Here is a 23,940-nt window from a genome sequence, read left to right as displayed (position 1 = left end):
AAAAAATGAAAAAGCTTTGTTTCTGACATTTTGCCTTTCACCAATGCTACAGGTGTTGCCCTGTATATACAGTGGCAAGGCAATCTCTTCCATCTCTTCCTCAGTGTCTACCTCCTTTCTTTCTTTCTTTTTTTTTTTTTCTGATTATGAAGTTACTCTTGACATAAGTTTAAGGTCACAGTAATTCACGTATACAATATATGGTACTCCCACATATCCAACATCAAACCCTTTGTCCCTTCCCCAACAGTGATCGTTTTACATGTTCATATTATATCTGCTGCAGATAATGTACAGATATTGAAACGATAGCTTTCAAACATGGTTCCATTTGAGTTTACATTATGGTTTATATTTTAGACTATACGATTTTCTAAATTTTTAGTTATCTTATGTTTTACATTATAGTTTTAGCCTATAGACTTTTATACATTTTTGGTGTAATTTAACAGGACCTATATCCATCATGGCATGATCTTGTGGAACACTTCCATTGCCTCACAGTTACCCTGATTCCATGTATTCAACACCTCTTTTCCCCTCCCTTCAGGGCCCACCATGACAATCAATCTTCATTACTTGAGGGGCCATATTCAGAGATACTTGCAAAAATGTTGAGGGCTTGACGTACTTGACTGCCCTAACCCATTGGGAACCACTGATTCTCTCAAGAGATACAATTCCCTCTGAGAACATCAGTCCTCCCCAGGATGTGGGTATACCTTCACTCTCATTGTATGGGTCTCCACCTAATGATATAATCCACTATGACAAAATGAGGTCTCACACACTCCCCAGAAGCTTGCCCTGTGTCAGATGTCCCCCCCTTAAGCATCCCAAAGAGGCAACCTTCCATACTACATTTGCTAAAGAGTTTTCTCTGCACAACAATTTCAACCACATAGCAGACAATCTCCATGATCAAATGTTCCCCTAACTCTCTACCAATTTCTTGGGAAATCTGACCCATCCTCCCATCCCTAGTGCCCCTAAAGCCCACACAGCCCCACCCAACGTTATCCCTATGCCCCATTTTATCCCTTCCCTGTATAAATACTTACGTCCAGTTTATCATAGATTTCATTCAAGTAGCTGTCAGTTCACAACCTTCCTCTACCTTCCAATTACATTAAAGTTTATCATCCAGTCTCTAGCTCTCTGAGACAGCTTGGTTTACTTATTTCATATCAGAGAGGTCATGTAGTATTTGTCCTTCAATGCCTGGGTTGCTTCACTCAACATAAGATTCTCAAGATTCATCCATGTTATCACATGTGTTTGTAGTGCATTCGTTCTTAAAGCTGAGTAGTATTCCATTGTATGTATATACCACATTTCATTTATCCATTCATCTGTTGATGGGCATTTGGGTTGATTCCAACTTTTGGCAATAGTGAACAGTGCTGCTATGAACATTGGTGTGCATAGATCAGTTTGTGTCCTTGTTTTCAGATCTTCTGGGTATATACCCAGCAGTGGAATTGCTGGGTCATATGGCAAATCTATAGCTAGTTTTTTGAGAAACCGCCAAACTGTACTCCAGAATGGCTGAATCCTTCTGCATTCCTACCAGCAGTGGATGAGTGTTCCCATTCCTCCATATCCTCTCCAGCATTTATAGTCTTCTGATTTTTTGATAGCTGCCAGTCTTATAGGAGTAAGATGGTATCTCATTGTTGTTTTGATTTGCATTTTCCTAATGGCTAGGGATTTGGAGCATTTTTTCATGTGTTTTTTAGTCATTTGTATATCATCTTTGGAGAAGTGTCTGTTCAAATCTTTTTCCCATTTTTAAAATGGGCTGTTTGTCTTTTTATTTTCAAGGAATATGAGTTCTTTATATATGCAAGATATGTCTCCTATCAGATATATGTTACCACATATTTTCTCCCATCATGTAGGCTCTCTTTTCACTGCCTTGACAAATTCCTTTGAGGTGCAGAAGGCTTTAATTTTGAGGAAGTCCCATTTATCTATTTGTTCTTTTGCTGCTCGTGCTTTTGGTGTGAAGTTCATGAAGCAGTTTCCTATTATGAGGTCCTGTAGATGCTTCCCTACTTTGCTTTCCAAGGTCTTTATGGTCTTGGGTCTTATATTTAGGTCTTTGATCCATCTTGAGCTGATTTTTCTATAAGGTGTAAGTCGGTAATCCTCTTTCATTCTTTTACATATGGATATCCAGTTCTCCAGGCACCATTTATTGAAGAGGCCATTCTCTCCAAGTTGAGAGGGTTTGGTGGCCTTGTCAAATACCATATGGCTGTATATATGAGGATCTATATCAGAACTCTCAATTCGGTTCCATTGGTCAGTGTGTCTGTCCTTGTGCCAATACCATGCAGTTTTCACTACTGTAGCTTTGTAGTATGTTTTGAAGTCAGGTAGTGTGATTCCTCCAATTTCACTTTTCTTTTTCAATATGTCTTTGGCTACTTGGGGCCTCTTTCCTTTCCAAATAAATTTCATAGTTAGTTTCTCTAGTTCATTAAAGAATGTTGTGTTGATTTTTATTGGGATTGCATTGAATGTGTAGATCAGTTTTGGTAGGATAGACATCTTAATAATATTTAGTCTTCCTATCCATGAACAGGGAATATTCTTCCATTTATTTAGATCTTCTTTGATTTCCTTGAACAGTATTGTGTACTTTCCCGTGCATAAGTCTTTTATCTCTTTAGTTAAATTTATTTCTAGGTATTTGATTTTTTTATTTACTATTGTGAATGGTATTTGATTCCTGATTTCCTCCTCAGATTGTTCATTGTTGGTGTACAGAAATGCTAATGATATTTGTGCATTTTTCTTGTAACCTGTGACTTTACTGAATTCATTTATAAGTTCTAGAAGCTTTGTTGTAGACTTCTCAGGGTTTTCTATGTATAGTATCATATCATCTGCAAATAGTGAAATTTTGACTTCTTCCTTTCCAATTTGGATGCCTTTTATGTCTGGTCTTGCCTCAGTGCTCAAGCGAGTACTTCTAAGACAGTGTTAAATAGAAGGGGTGAGAATGGGCATCCTTGTCTTTTCCTGATCTTAGAGGGGAAGATTTTAGGATTTCATCATTGTAAATGATGTTAGCTGTGGGTTTTTCATATATACTCTTTATCATGTTCAGAAAGTTTCCTTCTATTCTGATCTTTTGCAGTGTTTTTATCAAGAAAGGGTGCTGCATTTTGTCAAATATTTTTTCTGCATCTGTAGATATGATCATGTGATTTTTTCCTTTCAATCAGTTTATGTGGTGTATTACACTAATTGATCTTCTTATGTTGAGCCATCCTTGCATACCAGGAATGAAACCCACTTGGTCATGGTGTATAATTTGATTAATGTGTTGTTGAATACGATTAGCAAGTATTTTGTTAAGTATTTTTGCGTCTAGGTTCATTAGAGAAATTGGTCTGTAACTTTCCTTTCCTGTGGTGTCTTTGTTTGGCTTTGGTACTAGAGTAATGTTGGCATCATAGAATGAGTTAGGCAATGTTCCTTCTGTTTCAATTTTTTGGGAGAGTTTAAGCAAGAATGGTGTTAGTTCTTTCTGGAATGTTTTGTAGAATTCACCTGTAAAGCTGTCTGGCCCAGACAGCTGAGAGGTTTTTAATGACTGATTCTATCTCTTTACTTGTGATTGGTTTGTTGAGATCGTCAACTTCTTCTTTTGTCAATGTAGGCTGCTTATGTGTTCCTAGGAAGTTGTCCATTTCTTCTAAATTGTCCTTCTTGTTGGCATATAGTTTTTCAAAGTATCCTCTTATAAAAGTCTTTATTTCTGTGGGATCAGTGGTGATATCTCCTTTCTCATTTCTTATTTTGTGTATTTGCATCTTCTCTCTTTTTTTCTTTGTTAAACTAGCTAAGGGTTTGTCAATTTTATATTGATTTTCTCAAAGAACCAGCTCTTGGTTTTGGTTATTATTTCAAGTGCTTTCTTATTTTCTATTTCATTTAGTTCTGCTCTGATGTTTGTTATTTCTTTCTTCTTCCTTTGGGGTTAGTTTGTTGTTTTTTAACTAATTCCTCCAAGTGTGCATTTTGTTCTTCAACTTTAGCTCTTTCTTCTTTTTTTTTTTTTTTAAAGATTTATTTATTTATTTAATTTCCCTCCCTCCCCTGGTTGTCTGTTCTTGGTGTCTATTTGCTGCGTCTTGTCTCTTTGTCCGCTTCTGTTGTCGTCAGCGGCACGGAAAGTGTGGGCAGCGCCATTCCTGGGCAGGCTGCTCTTTCTTTTCACGCTAGGCGGCCCTCCTCACGGGCGCACTCCTTGCGCGTGGGGCTCCCCCACGCGGGGGACACCCTTGCGTGGCACGGCACTCCTTGCGCGCATCAGCACTGTGCATGGCCAGCTCCACAAGGGTCAAGGATGTCCGGGGTTTGAACCGCGGACCTCCCATATGGTAGACGGACGCCCTAACCACTGGGCCAAAGTCCGTTTCCCTCTTTCTTCTTTTTTAGTGTATGAATTTATGGCTATAAATTTCCCTCTCAGTACTGCTTTTGCTGCATCCCAAAAGTTTCGGTATGTTATCATTTTCATTAGTTTCAAGGTAGTTATTAATTTCTTTTGAGATTTCCTCCTTGACCCACTGTTTTTCTAAGAGTGTGTTGTTTAACTTCCAAATCTTGGTGCCAGATCTGTGTCTCTGGTCCTTGCAAATTTCCAGCTTCATTCCACTGTGGTCAGAGAAATTATTTTGTATGATTTCTATCTTTCTGAATTCACTGAGACTTTCTTTGTGGCCTAGCATGTGGTCTATCTTAGAGAATGATCCATGTGCACTTGAGAAGAATGTATATCCTGCTGTATTTGGGTGTAATGTTCTGCATATGTCTATTAGATCCAGTTCCTCTAATACATTGTTCAAAGTCTTTGATTCGTTATTGATTCTCTTTTGAGATGTTCTGTCCAAAGTTGATAGTGGTGTATTAAAGTCCCCAAATATAATTGTAGAGGCATCTATTCCTTCACTTAGTTTTTCCAGTGTTTCCCTCACATATTTGGAGGGACCCTTGTGTTGAGCATAAATGTTTATGATTGTTCTTTCTTCTTGAAAGATTATCCCTTTCACTAATATGTAGTGTCCATCTTTGTCTCTCACAATTGTTTTGCATTTAAAGTCTATTTTGTCTGATATTAATATAGCTACTCCTGTCCTTTTTTTGGTTATTGTTTGCTTGTAAGATTGTTTTCCAGCCATTCACTTTCAACCTCCTTGAATCCCTGGGTCTAAGATGTGTTTCTTGCAGACAGCATATAGATGGGTCATATTTCCTTATCCAATCTTCCAGTCTGAGTCTCTTGACAGGTGAGTTTAATCCATTGACATTCATTGTTATTACTTTCAAGGAATTACTTATATTAACCATATTTTCTTTGGATTTGTGTTTTTTATATTCTGTTTTATTTACTTTTTCTGTTTTTGTCTTTTTAGTTGCTCTCACACTCTCTTCCAACTCTGTCTCCTTTAGTATTTCTCCCTTTAGTATTTCTTGAAGGGCAGGATTCTTGTTGGCATACTCTCTTTAGTTTCTGTTTATCTGTGAATATTTTGAACCCTCCATCATTTTTGAATGCTAACTTTGCTGGATAGAGTATTCTTGGCTGGAAATATTTTTCTTTTAGTACCTTGACTATGTCATACCACTGTCTTCTTGCCTCCATGGTTTCAGATGAGAAATTAGCACTTAATCTTATGGAGCCTCCTTTGTATGTGATGGTTCTCTTTTATCTTGCTGCTTTTAGTATTTTCTCTTTGTCTTGAGTATTGGATAACTTGACATGTATATGTCTTGGGGTAGGCCTGTTGGGATTTATGCTGTTTGGGGTGCGTTGTGCTTTCGGGACATATACATCCATCTCCCTCAATAGGTTTGGGAAGTTTTCAGCTATTATTTCCTCCAAAACCCCTCTGTCCCCTTTCCCTTCTCTTCTTCTGGGATGCCTATAATACGTATGTTTGCATGTTTTGCATTGTCATTCAGGTCCCTAAACCCCTGCTGGATTTTTCCTGTCTTTTTATTGACCAGTTCTACTACCTGTTTGATTTCAGATGTACTGTCTTCCACATCACTTCATCTCTCCTCTGCCTCTTCGAGTCTGCTGTTATTTGCTGAGAGTGTATATCTTGAATTGTACTGTTCATCACCATCATATCTGTTATATTTTTGTGTATGATTGCAATTTCTTCTGTGTTCTCTTCAGTTGTTTTCTTCATATTCTTAATCTCTTCCTTCACCTCATCAAATTGGTCCCCAATATATGTTTTGAGATCTTTAATTACTTGTAAAATGTTCTCCTCCTCTTCCTGGTTTTTAGTTTGTTCGTTGGATTGGGGCATGTTTTCCTGATTATTGGTTTGGTTTGTAGTTTTTTGTTGCTGTCTGGTCATCATTTTATCTTGACATGTTTAGTCAGTTCCTTAGCTTCTTTGTCTAGTTTGGAGTTTAATTAGTTGTTGTTTTTGTGTGCGTGTTAAGTCTTCTCTTTGTCACTTTGTTCTTCTTATTCCATTTCCTTGTTGTTGGCTAAGTTCACTTGAAGGAAAATATTAGGGCCAGAGAAAGCAAAAGGAGTAATAAAAGAAAATAAGGGAAGCAGACTTGGCCCAATGGATAGGGCATCTGCGTACCACATGGGAGGTCCATGGTTCAAACCCCGGGCCTTCTTGACCCATGTGGAGCTGGCCCATGCACAGTCCTGATGCACGCAAAGAGTGCCATGCCACGCAGAGGTGTCCCCCACATAGGGGAGCCCCATGCACAAGGAGTGCGCCCCATAAGGAGAGCTCCCCAACCCAAAAGAAAGTTCAGCCTGCCTAAGAATGGCACCACACACACAGAGAGCTGACACATAAGATGATGCAACAAAAAGAAGCACAGATTCCTGGTGCCGCTGATAAGGATAGAAGTGGTCACAGAAGAACGTACAGCAAATGGACACAGAGAACAGACAAATGGGGAGAGGAGGTAAGGGGAGAGAAATAAATTTAAAAAATAATAAGTCTTAAAAAAAAGAATAATTGTAGTATTAATAGTAAATATTAACAGAGGAATCATATGAGCTATAGGAGAATGGATATTAGACTCATGTAAGGTGTGTAGAGTTATAACAGTAAGAAAAGTAGAGTATGTAAAAATCTACTATGGGGAGGAATACAGTGTGAATTAAAAGGCCTGTGTGTTCAGGAGAGGGGGAAAGAGAAAAGAGAGGACAATAATATAAAGAGTGAATATAAGGCAGAAAACAGAACAAAGGTATTAGTAATAAAAAGTCAAAAAAAAAATAGTGGGCAAACAAAGAGAGGTGTAATGTAAGAAAAACAATCAATGATGGAGGATAGAAAGATGTAGAGGAAAGAGAACAGTGTTGGTGGCCAAAATCAATACACCCAGAAAAGAGAAAATGGAGGATGAGGAAATACAGCAAATGTGAAGCTCTCCCTGCAGCACCTAATGTAAGAAGAATAAGAAAGCAGACAAAGAAAGAAAGAGAAAAAAAAAGGGACAAAAGGGAGTGGGGAAGTAAGCAGGAAAAAGAAAAAGAGAAAGAAAGAAAAAAGGGCCTTGTGGGGATAAAGAGGAAAGAAAAACAAGGAAAACCAACCAAACACTAAAGAAAGTTTCAAGTAAGGATTCCTGTTTGTAGTTAAATAAAACTGCTTAGGGATCCGACATTCCCCCTTTGCTCCCTTCCTCACTTCCCTCTCTCCCAGGCAGCAGGAAAGCTGCCTGAGAGGTCCGGTAGGAGATTCAAGTGGGTCCTTGTTGAATCAGCTCTGCACAGAAAACAGTGACTCTTAATTTCCAGAGAGAGAGCACCCACACCTCACCAGGAACCCCAAGAATGCTATCGGAGGCTTGGAAAAACACCTCCTACAGTCCCTCTCCTTTACGTGTGCTATGAGAGGGCTTGTTGATTTTCTGACTCCACCTTCTCCCAGGCCAAGTTTCCTATCCCAGGGTATTTGGTGAATTGGGCTTTCTCAGCAGATTCGCCATTCCTCTCTTCCCAGACTCTCCCCAAGCCAGCCGGTATACTCCTCCAGGCACAAGAAAAGAAAAAAAGAAAAGAAAAAGGTGGGGGGGGGGGGGGAACACCAGAAAATCGAACCCACACTAGCCAGGTCCCCCCTACTGCACCCCCCACTGAATCCCTCCCACTCAAAACCGGAGGGGTAGGGCAATCCCGGACCTCCAGGAGCGCTGGACTTGGGAAAGGGAAGTCTGGGACTCTGCAGACCCAGGGCACGTAGGTCTGTGGAACATGGGCTATGGGTCTCAGGGGGCGCTGACCTGAGGACCATGCATCCAGGGACCACGGAGCCCAGGAATGCCACCACACAAATGACAGTTCTCAGGAAACACCGCAGCCGCCAGCCCTAGGGGGAAGGGTCCCTCCAGACCACAGCTTCCAACCTCTGCACTTGTAAGCCGTAATTCTACCTTTAGCAAGCACCACCTCCGCGACTCTCTCTCCAAATCGATGCCCACACACCCTATGCCCTGCAAGCCCCCAAGACAGCCAGCTCCGGCAAGATTCCAACCCACTCGGCCGCCTCTTCACAGGAGAGACTGTAAGGTGCACTCACTCGGACGCCATCCTGCCCTGCCTCTGACAGGTTCTTATCTGAAGTAGTGGCACCAAGAATAATTATCTTCAAACCCTGTGTAGTGATCATGGTCAATTCTTCAAAGAGAGCTAGATGGATAATCTGGGACCAGATAACTTTCTACTCCCATCTAACACAAGTTCATTGAATTTCTCTATATGCCAGAATAATTCTCTGAAACTACTTCAATATCCTCAACAAAATTAAATTAGAATGAAAATTCTGCTAAAATTTCTATCTCAACTGAAATAGCCTCTGGAATATCCATTTGGTACTGTCATTTTACTGCACACATATTGTAAGGTATCTATTTAATTACACTGATACTTATAAAACCATGACATCTAGGCGTCTTGTCTCCTAAATCTCAAGCACACTAATCAGCAGGAAAAAAATGGGTCAGTGCCACCTATACCATTCCTTCCCCTGAGAAACAGCTAAGGCACACTCACCATTTGAATCCTGGAAGTGGCGAGCAACGCCCCACATGTCAAAAGAACTAGTTGTATATAGCATCATCATTATGGGGCTTTGACCCTAAGAAAAAGGAAATGTCAGTTTGGAAGAGCTTGGTGTAATTCTGAAGCTCCAATTCCTTAGAAGGAAATTGTAAAATTCAGGTCTCACAACCTCCTTTGCAACTCTGATCACCCTGCACCCCCTCACAAACTCATACTCTTCCACATTTCCTGGTCAAGTTGGTCCTCTGCTGGTTTCACTGGCCTTCTGGCCCAGGATAAGCATTCACTAACTGCCATTTCAACATTTCTCTTTCTAGAACTATAAAGGAGCTCTTCATTCCTACGGAGTAGAAGTCCAATAAAGAACTCACACAAAGGAAGCACTAAAAATATTTTACAAATGAGTACCAAAAGGTTGACTCCATAAATGAGAATTTGGGAAACCCAGTTTTCCCATCTACCTCTGAGCTCCCACCCTTCCCTGTCCATTACTGTGCCCTCTGGTTCCTGTTTTTGCAATTCATTGGAATTTTCTAGATTCTCTGCAGGCTTGACTATATAGTTAGCCCTTTCAATTTTGCTCTTTATAGCACTGTAAAATTCATCAGCCCTTTGAGTTTCTTCCCTCAAACCTGTCACAATCTCCAGCTCTGGTAACTTCCTGCCAGCATCAGCAACACCTACACTAATGCTGAAACTGCTAGATGCTCAAAGCCATGAAACCTGCCAATGAATTCATCCTCATCTTTATCTATATTTCCTTATCTATATTTCTACCTGGCAATCTTGTGTTATGTATTTACATGTCTTTGTCTTTCTCATTGGACCATAAGTAGTTAAAGGTGAATGGGGCTGTGAGTAAAGGGTTAACAACAAAGTTTCTTTTGGTGAAAATTGCCTAGTATGCTGTCCCCTGTCCTTTATGGCCAGGTATGGACCAGGATGGTCCATGGTGGACATGTGAGTTTGATTTACTTGAACTAAAACCTCCTAGAGTAGACACTGCAAGAGAACCACAGATTCATGTTATAACTGAACTGAAAAGTGTGGAGGATTTCCTCTATAAAAGAATGAAAAGGTCCTGGCATGAACAAGAGTCACAGAGCCTTCTGTTCTGGAATATCCTTACCTGAATTGAAGAGAGCTTTGTGTACGTTTCTTTACGTATATTCTTCAAATGGAGAGTAGCAAGCACTGTGGAGGGAAAGGAGATACTCTGCATGATGTACCGTGTGACCACGCCAGGAGGGAGGAGACTGACTCCTAGATGGAGGTAAGTGCCAGGCCAGAACACCTGCATAACACCTAATGGACACTTCCTATTGAACGCTTTATGGCTTGTGACTAATAAAAAAGAAAGGATTCTGTATTTGTATCCAGTCATGAAATCACAAAAGGCTTTTGAATACAGCTTTTCATTCAGGACTTAAAATGAATGAGCCAGAGAAGAAGGACAGTTCAAGAAACCACATTATGCCAATGAATACACTGAGGTTGAGAGGTGACAATGAGCCTAAGTTCCAAAACTTGGTGTGATGGTTTAATTAAAGGTGATCCATACCTGTGAGTGTGAACCTGTTGTAGGTGGGGTCTTTTGATTGGGCCACTTCATTTGGGGGATCTTTTGATTGGAGTTTTTCAGTGGGGTGTGAGTCAGGGTGGGTCTTAATCCTCTTACTGGGGTCCTTTGTAGACAGGGTGAATATGAAAAGACACAGAGAGAAAAACCCAGAGGCTGAGAAAGAAGGTCTTAGAAGTCAGATGCTGAAATCAGGGGAAAACATCAACACAGAGAAAAAGCCACAGAAGCAGAGAGAGAAAGTCACAAGAGCAAGGAGCTGAAATCAGTGGAAGCCAGGAAAGAAGATGCCAGAAGCTGAAGCAACAAAACCCAGAAGAGAAGGGAGAGACCAATGGATGTCTCCATATGCCAGTCTTCAGGGAGAAAGTATCACCAGATAATGCCTAGATTTGGATACTTTCACAGCTTCAGGACTATAAGCGTATATGTTAATAAATCCCCATTGTAAAAGCCAACCTACTTCTAGTATATTGCCTTGGGAACCTTTAGCAAACTAACATATTTGGCTACAGGTCTCCTGATTTAAAATCCAGGAAAATATTCTGTCTATCCAACCTCAAGATAAGGAACAGTTACCAAAAAGCCTGGGATAAAGAAGACTACTGTTAAAACAACTGACAAATTCCAAAAAGGATTTTCTCCAGCTCCACCTGTGTATTCATGCCCTTTGTTCATTTAACAGCATTTAAATACATGTTTCTACCTTTTAATTCTATTCCACTTCTCTCTCCTACTTTTATTCCTGAGATTATGCCCTCATGTCAGATAATGACTTCTTTGATCTGGGTCTGTAAGAGCACCATTTCTCTGAAACAACATCCTCTTCCTGTTACTCAGCAATGGTCATTTGGCAGTGATGGAGATGGACTTTTACTCTGGTAAAACTCAGGACCTTGCTCTGGGCCAAGGCAGACTGAAGAGGATGGGTGAGAAGGATGCAATGAGGAGTGAAAAAGATGCATGGAGCAGAATTTGTGAGGGGGATGGGTGAGGAGGATGCAATAAATAGGGTGGATGAAGAGAGTTGGTGAGGAAGATATTTCAGGAAGAAATAGGATGGGTCAATAAGATAGGTGAGGAGGATGAGTGAGAATGAGTGAGGAAGATGCAATGAGTAGGGTGAGTGGGGGAATGGGTGAGGAAGGTGGGTGAGGAAGATGGGTGAGAAGAATGTCATGAGAAGGATGGGTGAAGAGGATGCAGGGAGGATGCAGGGAAAAGGATGCAGGGAAGAGAATGGGCAAGGAGTATGTGAGTGAGGAGGATTGGTGAGGAGGATGTAGTAAAGATGCCTGAGGAGGCTGGGTAAGGTGTGTGGGTGAGGAGGATCAGTGAAGCGATCCAATAAGGAGCATAGCTGAGGAGAGTGGGGGAGGAGGCTGGATGAGGAGGATGCAAGAAGGAGGAGAGTGAGGAGGATACATGGAGGTGAGTGGGTGAGGAAGGTAGGTGAGGGGGATGCAGTGCAGAGAATACTTGAGGAGTGTGGGTAAGCAGAGTAAGTAAAGAGGTTGGATGATGAAGATGGTTCAGGAGGATATGTGAGGAGGATGGGAATGGAGGATGGGTGTGGAGGATGAAGTAAGGAAAATGGGTATGGACAAGGGGTGAGGATATAGTTGAGGAGGATGCCATGAGGAGATTGTGTGAAGAAATGGGAGAGGAGGGTGACCATGGAGGAAGGGTGTAGAGGATGAGTGAGAAAAATGGAAAAAGGAGATTAGGTAAAATGATGGGTGAGAAATATGCAGAAAAGAGGATGACTGAGGAGGTTGGGTAAGGAGAATGGATGACGAAAATTGGATAGGGAGGATGGGTAGGAGGATGGGTGAGAAGGATGCAGAGAGAAGGATGATGAAGAGGATGCATGAAGGAGGATCAGTGAAGGATTTGGGGTGATGAGGATGGATTGAGAAGGATAGGTGAAGAGAATGGGTGAGGAGGTTTTCAAGGAGGATAGGTGAGGAGGATGGCATGGAGAATAGTGGGTGAGTGACCTGCACTGTTGATGCTCCAGGATAACGAGCCATGTGGACATCAGAGATGAGAGGTTGGCTCATTGCCTCTTGGCTTCCCATTGCTTTCATCCAATGACTATAAGGTAGTTGAATGGGAAATGGGAGAGATGAGGCATCAGAAGGACTCATGGTCCTTTTCAGATCTGACAAATGGGATAAATGGTGAAAACCCAAACACTTACCATTTTTTGAGTGACCATTTATCACATCTTTTCCATTATCTGCAGTCATGAGAAGTACTTTGATCCCTCTTCTCATCAGGGCCTGTGGAAAAACAAAATAGGATAAAGTGTACTGTCCTTGGTCCCTTCCTACTGCTTCCCTCTGGGAAAAAAAAAATGAAGCTAAAAAAAATAAAATACTAAAATGGAGATGATGTCCCAAGATGGTGATTGAGATACTCTAGTGCCTAGAATTTTTGAACAAGCACACACTGATCCATCTTCCTTAAAGCTCTAGAAAACAAATGTTGCAGTAATTAGGTAAGCAACAAATCAAGAAAAAGGCAACTTAAAAATAAAAATTGTAGGAAGAAATAATTTCACCTTGCTGGTCCTTCCCCCAACCCTCCCTTCCCCCCGCTGGAGCTAGCCTGAACTCTCAATGCAGGTCCCTGGTCCCATTCCAGAAAAAGCAGAGTAACCCTTACGTGCATCTCGTGTGCCTATATATCTGTACCAAGCTTTCTGGTGGGAGCCTGAAGGATTGAACTGGACATTCTTCTCTGGCTCACTATCCCAGAATTGGCTCACAGGACAGAAAAATAAGTTGTAAGAAATGAATAAATCACAGTGGCCTGGGGTGGGGGCGGATTATGACATTTAAAACACACAATAGATCACCCAGGACCATGAGGAAAGACTGTTTCACAGGGAGAGAGGAGGCATTCACATCATGTAAACAGGGAAATTCTTAAGTCCACAAGTACATACCCAAGACAAGACACATTCTCAGAAAAGACAAGAAAGGACTCTATGCTTTCAATTCAGGGGTCCTTCAGGTTCATTACTGGAATAGTTAAACTCTGAGAGAAAGTACCAAACAACAAAGAGGCACTTTTCAAAGACTGGGAATGGTGTTTGTTTGGTTTTTATTGTTTTGTTTTGTTAGGTCCTGACATTCAAGGAAATGTCGGCTATAACATTAGCTGGAAACAAACATACAGAAAAAACACACCAAGTAGTAAATTCCAGAGTTAATACATTAAAATATCAAAATACCTAGTGTGCAAAAAAAGATTACAAGACACACAAAGAAACAGGAAACAAGGGTCCATCCAAAGGAGCATTATAAATAACCAAAAACCACCAAGGGAGAAGTCTAGATGTTGGACATACCCCCCAAAGACTTTTTAAAAATAGTCATAAATATGCTGAAATAGCTAGAGGAAAACAAAGAAAAACAACTAAGGGATATTAAGAATATGATAAGTGAACAAAATAATAATTTTAATAAGGAGATTGAAATCACAGAAAGGAACCAGATGGAAATACTAGAGCTGAAGACCACAACAATTGATATTAAAAATTCCCTAGGAGATTCAATAGCAAATTCAAGCTTACTTAAGAAATAATCACTGAACTTGAAGATAAGAGAATTGAAAATATTCAGTCTGAGAAAGAGACAGGAAAAAGAATGAGTAAAAGTGAACATATCTTAAGAGACCTATGGGACACCATCAAGTATACCCTTGTATGCATTGCCAGAGTTCCAGAGAAGATAGAGAGAAGGAGAATAAAGGATATTTGAAGAAATAATGGTTGCAAACATCTCGACCTTTGTGAAATCATGAATATACATATCAAAGAATCACAATGAACTCCAAACAGGATACATTTGAAGAGAACGATGCTCAATCACATAGTGGTCAAACCACTGAATGCCAAGGACAAGGAGAAAGTTCTGAAAGTTGCAAGAGAATAGCAATATGTTACGCAGAAGGGAACCCCAATAAGATTCTTGATTTCTCACCAAAAACCATGGAGGCAAGAAGGTAGAGGGATGGAATATTTAAAGGGCTGAAAGAAAACATTTGCCAACCAGGAATTTTATATCTGGCTAGACAGTCTTCAAAAATGAGAAAGAGGTATTAAAACATTCCAAGATACACAAAAGCTGAGGAAATTCATCACTATTATACCTGCTCTACATGTCATGTTAAAACCTGCCCCACATGCCATGTAAAAATAGTTCTTCAGATTGAAAGAAAGGACACTAGATAACAGAGTGACTATGTGTAAAGAAATAAGATCTCCACTAAAGGTAAACACATGGGCAATTTTAAATACCAATACTATTATTCTATTTTTGGTTTGTAAGTCCACTCATTACTTACTACAGGATTTTAAAAGAAAATGCATAAAACGTAATAATAAATCTATAGTTTTGGAAAAACAATGTGTAAAGATGTAAATTGTAACTAAAACAATATAAAGGTGACAAAGTTGTAGAGCAACATACTTTGTCTATGCTACTGAAGGTACATTGGTTTCAAATCATAAATGACTGTTAGGGATTTAGGATGTTAAATTTAAGCCCCATTGTAACCATAAAGAAAATATTGGAAAAATATGTGCAGAAAGATATGAAAGAGATTCCAAAGGGATAACTATAAAAATCAAGTAAATATAAAAATAAACACTAGTGGAAGAATAGAGGAACCAAAAAGGTGTAAGACCTACAAAAACTAAAGTGCAAAATGGCAAAAGTAGGTCCCGCATTATAAGTAGTTACTTTCAATGTAAATGAACTAAATTCTCCAGTTAAAAGGCAGAGGTAGGCAGAATGGAGTTTTTAAAAAATCATTATCCAACTACATGTTGGATACACCTTAAATTCAGAGAGACAAATAGATTGAGAATGAAAGGATGGGGAAAAAATATTCCACACAAATAGTAACCAAAAGAGAGATGGGGTGGCTATACTAATATTAGACAAAATAGACTTTAAGTCAAAACTATCAAAAGTGACAAAGAAAGGCATTGCATATTGACACAATGTTAAGTTCATAAAGAAGATACAACAATTATAACCATATATGAACTCAACAGCAGAGCCCCAAAATATATATGAAGCAACATTAACAAATTTGAGGGGGGAAAACAGATGGTTCTACATTAATAGTAGGAGACTTCAATATGCCACTTTCAATATTAGATAGAAAAATCTAGACATAATATCAGTAAAGAAATAGAGAACTTGAACAATACCATAATCTAACTAGACCTAAGAAATATTTATAGGATGCTTCACCAACAGCAGAATACATATGCTTTTTGATTGCACAGGTATCATTGTGTATGGTAGGCCGCATGTTAGGTCACAAAACAAGTCTCAATAAATTTGTAAGATTAAAATAATACAATGTATCCTCTCTAGCCACAACGGAATAAGGCTAGATATCAAAAACTGAGTGAGAGCTGGAAAATTCACAAATATGTAGAAATTACAAAACACTCTCTTAAACAACCAATGAGTCAAAGAAGAAACCAAAAGGAAAATAAGGAAATATCTTGAGATGGATAAAAAATTAAAATAACATAAAAATGTATGGGGGGAAGCAGATGTGGCTCAAGTGATTAGGCCTCCACCTACCATATTGGAGGACCTGGGTTCAATCCCTGGGGCCTTCTGGTGAAAAAGAAGAAAAGAGAGAATGCCTACATGGCAAGCCAGTGCTTGAGTGGTGACCAAGTGCCCACTCAGTGAACCAAGTGCCCATGCAGTGAGCCAAGTGCTCACATGGAGAGCCAAATACCATGGTGCCCATGTGGCAAGCCAAGTGCCCACATGAGTACCTGCATGGTGAGCCAGTGCCTGTGTGGCGAGCCAGTGCCTGCGTGGCGAGCCAGTGCCTGCGTGGCGAGCCAGTGACTGCGTGGCGAGCCAGTGCCTGCGTGGCGAGCCAGTGCCTGTGTGGCGAGCCAGTGCCTGCGTGGCGAGCCAGTGCCTGCTTGAGTGCCCATATGGTGAGCCGAGTGCCCATGTGAGTGCCTGCATGGTGAGCCAGTGCCTGCGTGGCGAGCCAGTGCCTGCGTGGCGAGCCAGTGCCTGCGTGGCGAGCCAGTGCCTGCGTGGTGAGCTGAGTGCCTGCTTGAGTGCCCATATGGTGAGCCGAGTGCCCATGTGAGTGCCTGCATGGTGAGCCAGTGCCTGCATGGCAAACCAGTGCCCACATGGTGAGCCAAGGGCCTGCGCAGCAAGCCAAGTGCCCACGCAATGAGCCAATGTCCATGCAAGTGAACCATTCAGCAAGATGATGATGCAACAAAAGAGAGATGAAGGGGAGAGTCAAGGTGAAACACAGCAGAGACCAGGAACTGAGGTGGCACAATTGACAGAGAACTTCTCTCCACATCAGAGGTACCCAGGATCAAATCCCAGTGGATCCTAGAGAAGAAAGTTAAGAAGAGAAGACAAAAAGAGAAAGAGATATAGAAGAACACATGGCAAATGGACACAGACAGCAAAAACAGCAGGGTGGAGGAGTGGGAGGGGAAGGAAAAAAACATATGAGATGCAGGGAAGGCAGTGTTCAGTGGGAAATTTATAGCCATAAATGTGTACCTTTTAAAAAAGATCTCATCAGTAATCTAATCTTGCATCTAGAAGTACTAGAAAAAGAAAGCTAAACTAAATCCAAAGTGAGCTGAAGGGAGGAAATAATAAAGATTAGAGCAGAGATAAATGAAACAGAGAAAAGAAAAAACAAGAGCTAGAAGCAACAAAACCAAACGTTGGTTCCTTGAGAAGATCAATAAATTGCAACTCTTTAGGTAGACTGACAAAGGTTCAAATTAACTTTAAAATACTGAAATCATATGGTGTATCATATAGTGTATATTCTCTGACCACAACAGAATAAAACTAGGATTCATTACTAGAGGGAGAATTGGAACATTCACAAATATGATTTTTTTATTATACTACGCACTCTATTTTTTTTCTTTTTCTTTTTATGAGGTACCAGGGACTGAACCTGGGGCCTCACACTTGCAAAGCTGGCACTCAACCACTGAGCTACATCTGCCCCACTATGCTACACACTCTTAAAAATCTAATGGGTCAAGAAGAAATCACAAAGGAAATTAGGAAATACCATGAGGCCTATGAAATTGAAAATGAAAACTTATGGGATGCAGCAAAGGCAGTTCTAAGTCCACAATTGATCATTTTAAATGCATACTTTAAAAAAGAAGGAAAGAAGAACAAACTAAACTCTAAACAAACAGAAGGAAGGAAATAACAAATATCAGAGTGGAGATAAATGAAATACAGAATTAAAAAAACAGAGAAAATCAACAAAATTAACAGTTGGTTCATTGAAAAGATGGATAAAATAGACAAATCTTTAGCTAGAATGATAAGGAAAAAAAGTGAAAGGACACAAAGTCAGAAATGAAAAGGGACACATTATTACTGACCCCACAGAAATAATAAGGACTATAAGAGGATACTATGAAAAATTGTAGGCCGAAAGATTAGATAAACTAGATTAAATGGAAAAAATACCTAGAAACACAAAAACTACTTTCACTGAATCAAGAAGAAATGGAGCTCAACAGATCAATAATACATAAAGATTGAATCCCTAGTCAAAAACCATTCAAAAAAAGAAAAGCTCAGGACCAGATGGTTTCACAGGTGAATTGTAACAAAATTCTGAGAATCTTGCTCAAAATTCTTTTAAAAATTGAAGAAGAAAGAACATATCTATATTTATTCCATGAGGCCAGCATCCATCTAATACCAAAGAAAGATAAAGATACCACAAGAAAAGAAAACACTGGACCAATGATATGAACAATATCCCTTATGAATAAAGATACAAATATCCTCAATACTGGCAAATGGAAACCAACAGTACATTAAAACAACTATACACCCTGATCAAGTGGGATTTATTCCAGGTATGCAAGGATGGATCAACATTTTAAAAAATCAGTTATGGTAATTTGCCACACTAATAGAATGAAGGAAAGAAAAAAACACATGATCATCTCAATTGATGCAGAAAAGGTATTTGACACTATCCAGCATCCTTTTTTTCTTGATACAAACATTCAGAAAACTAGAAATAGAAGGGAATTACATCAACATGATAAATGCTTATATATGAAAAGCCCACAGTCAGCATCATACTCAATTGTGAAAGTCTGCAAACTTTGCCTTTGTAAGATCAGGAACAAGACAAGAATGCCCACTGTCACCACTATTATTCAACATTGTACTGTAAGTTCTAGCCAGAGAAATAAGGCAAGAAAAAGAAAAGGATCCAAACTGGAAAGGGAGAAATAAAGCACTCCCTATTTGCAGATGACTCAATTCTTTATATAGAATATTTTGAAAGATCCACAACAAAGCTACTAGACTTAAGAAACAAATTCAGCAAAATGGCAGGTACAATATCAACAAATTACATTTACAGTAGCAATTAAAAGAATTAAATATTCTGGAATAAATTTAAGCAAGGATATGAAAGAATTGTACATGGAAACCTACAAAACAATGCTAAAAGAATTCTTAAAAAGAAGACTTAAATGAGTATAAGGATACTCCATGCTCATGTATTGGAAGACTAAATATTGTTAAGATGTCAATTCTACCCAAGGCAATTCATAGATTCAATGCAATCTCAATCAAAATTCTAATAACCTTCTTTGCAGATATGGAAATGCCAATCATCAAATTTATATGGAAGGATAAGGAGCCTTGAATAACCAAAACCATCTTGAAAAAGGATGAATGAAGCTGGAGATCATAGTTTTCAATTTTAAGATATATTACAAAGCTACAGTAATCCAAACATCATGGTATTGGCACAAAGATCAACATTAGACCAGTGGAATCAAACTGTGAGTTCAGTTCAGAAATAACCCTCACATCTATGGCCAATTGACTTTTGACAAGGGTGGTAAATTTACTCAATGGAGAAAGAATAGTCTTTTCAACAAATGGTGCTAGGAATACTGAATATCCACATGCAAAAAATGAAGGTTGACCTTTACCAGATACAAAAATTAACTCAAAATGGATAAAAAATATAAATATAACAACCAGGTATACAAAACTCCTAGAAGAAAATGTAGGGAATCATCTTCAGGACCTTGTGTTAAACAATGATTTCTTGACTTTACACCAGAAGCACAAGCAACAAAAGAAAAAATATATAATTTCATCAAAATTTAAAAACTTTTTGCATCAGACTTCATTATGAAAGTGAAAAAGACAACCGACATAATGGGAGAAAATATTTGGAAGCCACAATCTGATAAGGGTTTACTTTCCAGAATATGTAAAGAAACCCTACAACTTTAACACAAAAAAAGAAAAACAACCCAATTTTAAAACAAGCTGAACACTTGAGCAAATAGTTTACCAAAGAAGATACATGAATAGACAATACTCACATGAAAAGACCCTCAACATCATTAGGCATTAGGGAAAAGCAACTCAAACCACAATGATAGTGCACAAATACAGCATTTTGAGGGTCCCAGTAGAAGAGGGAAAGGGGCAGAAGGAATAGTTAAAGAAATAGTGACAGAGAACTTTCCAAACTTATCAAGCTATGTGAATATGCACATCAAAGAAGCTCAGAGAACACCACAGAGGATAAATATGAAGAAAAAATGCACTACATCATATACTGATTACACTATCAAATCCAAAGCACAAGGAGGGAGCACTAAAAGCTGCAAGAGAAAACCAATGTGTTACATACAAGGGAGTCCCAATTAGACTGAGCAATAATTTCTCATCAGAAACTAGGGAGGCAAGAAGTCAGTATATTGAAATACCTAAAGCGCTGATGGAAAACAACTGCCAGACAAGAGTTTTATATCCTGTGAGACTCTCTTTCAAAAACGAGGTAGAGATTAAGACATTCTCTGGTAAATAAAAGCTGAGTGAGTTCATCACCTCAAGACCTGCCCCACAAGAAGTTCTTCAGACTGAAATGAAAGAACACTAGACAGTGGTTCAAAGCAGCATAAAAAAAATAAAGACCTGTGGATAATTATAAATGCCAGTATTATTAAGTTGTTTGCTATGTAACTCTACTTCTTCCTACAGTTGCTAAAATGTAAATGCAAAAAAGATAATAATAAATCTAGGTTTTTGGATATACAATGTCCAAAGATATAAGTGGTAACAAGTACAAAGAATGGAAGGAGACAGAGGAGTAGAGGAATCAAAATTTATGGGAAGCAGTGGAGGCAGTGCTGAGATGGAAATTTATAATTTTAAATGCTTATATTAAAAAGGAAGAAAGACTTCAAATCAGAGACCTAAACACAAAACTGGAAGAACTAGAAAAAGAAGAGTAAACTAAACCCAATTCCAGAAGAAGGAAAGAAATAACAAAGATTAGATTGGAGATAAATAAAGTAGAAAACAAAAAACAAAAGAGAGAAGTAAAAGATCTCAACAAACCAATTACTAGTAAAGAGATTGAATCAGTAATGAAAAACTGACAACAAAGGAAAGCCAGGACCAGGTGGCTTCACAGGGGAATTCTACCAAACATTAGAAGACTTAACTCCAATTTGGCTCAAACTATTCCAAAAATTTGAAAAGGAAGGAACACTCCCTAATTCATACAAAGCCAACATAACCTTCATGCCAAAGCCAGCTAAAGATACCCCAAGAAAAGAAAACTCTAAACCAATATCTTTTATGAACATAGATGCAAAAATTCTCAACAAAATACTAGCAAACCAAATCCAAGAGTATATTAAAGGAAATCTAAGCCATGACCAAATTGGATTTATCCCTTGTGTGCAAGCTTGATTCAAAATAAGAAAATCAATTAATACAATACACCACATTAATACAATAAAGAAAAAAAAACCCATGATCATCTTGATTGATGCAGAAAAGGCATTTGACTAAATGGAGCACGCCTTCTTGATTTAAAAAAAAAAAAAAAACAAGGAAACATTGACCACTAGAAATAGAATGAAAGTCCCTAAACATGACAAAAGTCATACATAAAGAGCCCACAGCTAACATCCTACCTACTGGTGAAGACTGAAAGTTTTCCTCTAAGATCAAGAACAAGACAAGCACACCCACAGTCACCACTGTTTTTCAACATTGTACTGCAAGTTCTTGCCAGAGTAATTAAGCAAGAAAAAGAAATAAGGTATCCAAATTGAGAAGAAAGAAGTAAAACTTACCTATTTCCAAATGACATTATCCTATATTAAGGAAGAAAAAATCCATAACAAAGCTCCTAGAGCTAATAAATGAATTCAGCATAGTGGTGGGGTACAAAATCAATACCCCAAACCAGTAATGTTCATATACACAAACAATGAACAATAATAAGAAGAAATCAAGAAGAAAAATATTCTATTCACAATAGCAACTAAAAGAATCAAATATATAGGAATAAATCTAACCAAGGATGTAAAGGACTTGTGCAGCAGAAAACTACAAAACATTGGTAAAAGAAATCAAAGAAGACCTAAAAAGATGGAAGTACATTCCATGTTCATGGATTGGAAGACTATCATTAAGATGCCAATCCTACATAAGGCACGTTATATATTCAACACAATTCCAATAAAAATTCCAGCAACCTTTTTTGCAGAAGTGGAAAAGCCAATCATCAAATTTACATTGAAAGGTAAGGGGCCCTGAATAGCTAAAGCCAACTTGAAAAAGAATAATGAATTTTGGAGGACTCACATTTCCCAATCTTAAAATACATTACAAAGCCACAGTAATCAAAACAGCATAGAACTGGCACAATGACAGACATCTAGACCAATGGAATCAAGTAAATTGCTAAGAAATTATTTATGACCAATTGATTTTTGATAAGAGAACAAAGACCACTCAATTGGAAAAGAATAGTCTTTTCAACAAAATGTTCTGGGAAAATTGGGTCTCTATTTACAGACAAAAATGGAGGAGGATCCTCTCCCTCACACTAAATAATACGAAATTCAACTAAAAACTGATTTTAAAAATGGAGGCGGAGCCAAGATGGCATCAGAGTAAGGAGCTCCTGGAGTCATCTCCAAAAACAGGGCAGTTGGTGGTCACCCAGAGCTACCTAAAGCACCTTTTGGAAGACCCAGGAGACCAGATGAGTATCCTGCAACATCCTCGACAGTGTGGAAGGAGGAGACTGTCTGCACGGAGGAATTGTGAGTAGAGCCCTCCACACTGCAGAGGTCAGTGCCCGTGGCGTGCAAGCCACATCTGGAGCAGTTCCGAGGTTGGAGTTGACGTTCCATTTCCCCCAATAAAAGTGGGAGGAAAAAAGTGGTGTGGCACCAACTTCAGCTACTGATTAGTGTATTTGGAAGGCTGAAGTGGAATCCTAGGGACAACTAAACTTTGAGCCTGTCCAGGTCAAAGGGAAGCCGTGGCCACCATTTTGATTCCACCCCAGGCAAGAGGGGAAGCAGCACGGACTGAAAATCATAGTGCTTGTAAGGACCAACTTCTTTCCACCCAGGTTGGATTGCAGGTCTAGCCTAAACCCTAGTCCCACCTCTGGTAGGGAGGAAGCTGGGGGGATTGCACCACCTCTCTGGGAAGCTGCAGGCCATGCTGCAGAGGCCGGCACCCATCCTACTTTAGGGACACAAGCCACCTCAGGAGCTAGTCCATGGCTGGAGTTAAAAGCTCCATTTCCCATAAATGGTGGAGGAAGAGACAGATGTCCACTGACTTCAGCTATTGATTAGTGGACTCTGTTGGCTAAAGTATAATCCTAGAGCCAGCTAGAGTCTGAGCCTGTCCAAGTGAGAAAGAGTCCAGTAGCCGCCATCTTGACTCCACCCCTGGCATGAGGGGAAGCCTGGCTGACTGAAATCCAGTGAAGTTAGGGATGGGCTTCTTTCCACCAAGATCAGACTGCAACCCTAGCCTAGGATCCGGCCCCACCTCCAGCAGAGATGTAGCTGGCGGGACCTGCACCAGGCTTTCCAGGCAACTGCACGTGCTCTCCACTGGCACAGGCTGAATAGTTGGACAGCTGGGGCTGCATCCCTGCACCCCAAGAGAATAGGAGAGGAGCTGGCTATCCTCAGCCTTCCTGGGCAATGGCAAGGGTTTTCAACCCACACAGATTCCTTGAGTGCCTTTGAGCCCATCTCTTCCTGTCCCCCCATAGGATAGGAGGGGGCTAGTGTTGCCTCAAACTCCCAGGGCAACAGTTTGGGGCTGCACAAGTCTGACTTTTGGACACCTGTGGCTCCACCTCCATCCCAAATAGGACAAGAGACAGACTGTGTTTGCCCAGCCTCTTTGGG

The 23,940-nt window shown here is 39.6% G+C and overlaps 1 protein-coding gene across 1 annotated transcript in view; it reads right to left on the bottom strand.

Annotated features, from left to right (window-relative positions):
- Positions 1 to 23,940, bottom strand: part of LOC101423221 (beta-galactosidase-1-like protein 2) — an 88,679-nt gene that overhangs the window by 25,718 nt on the left and 39,021 nt on the right. Inside the window, exons 8-10 of the mRNA XM_004467678.5 lie at positions 12,853 to 12,934; positions 10,200 to 10,264; positions 9,062 to 9,146 (exon numbers count right to left, since the gene is read on the bottom strand). Of these exons, the coding sequence (XP_004467735.1) occupies positions 9,062 to 9,146; positions 10,200 to 10,264; positions 12,853 to 12,934 (232 nt within the window). The remainder of the gene's footprint in view (positions 1 to 9,061; positions 9,147 to 10,199; positions 10,265 to 12,852; positions 12,935 to 23,940) is intronic.

This window comes from Dasypus novemcinctus, chromosome 27 (genome assembly GCF_030445035.2).
Source record: "Dasypus novemcinctus isolate mDasNov1 chromosome 27, mDasNov1.1.hap2, whole genome shotgun sequence".
In the NCBI taxonomy this organism is placed as follows: Eukaryota; Metazoa; Chordata; class Mammalia; order Cingulata; family Dasypodidae; genus Dasypus; species Dasypus novemcinctus.
This window is presented reverse-complemented; position numbering and strand designations above follow the sequence as displayed.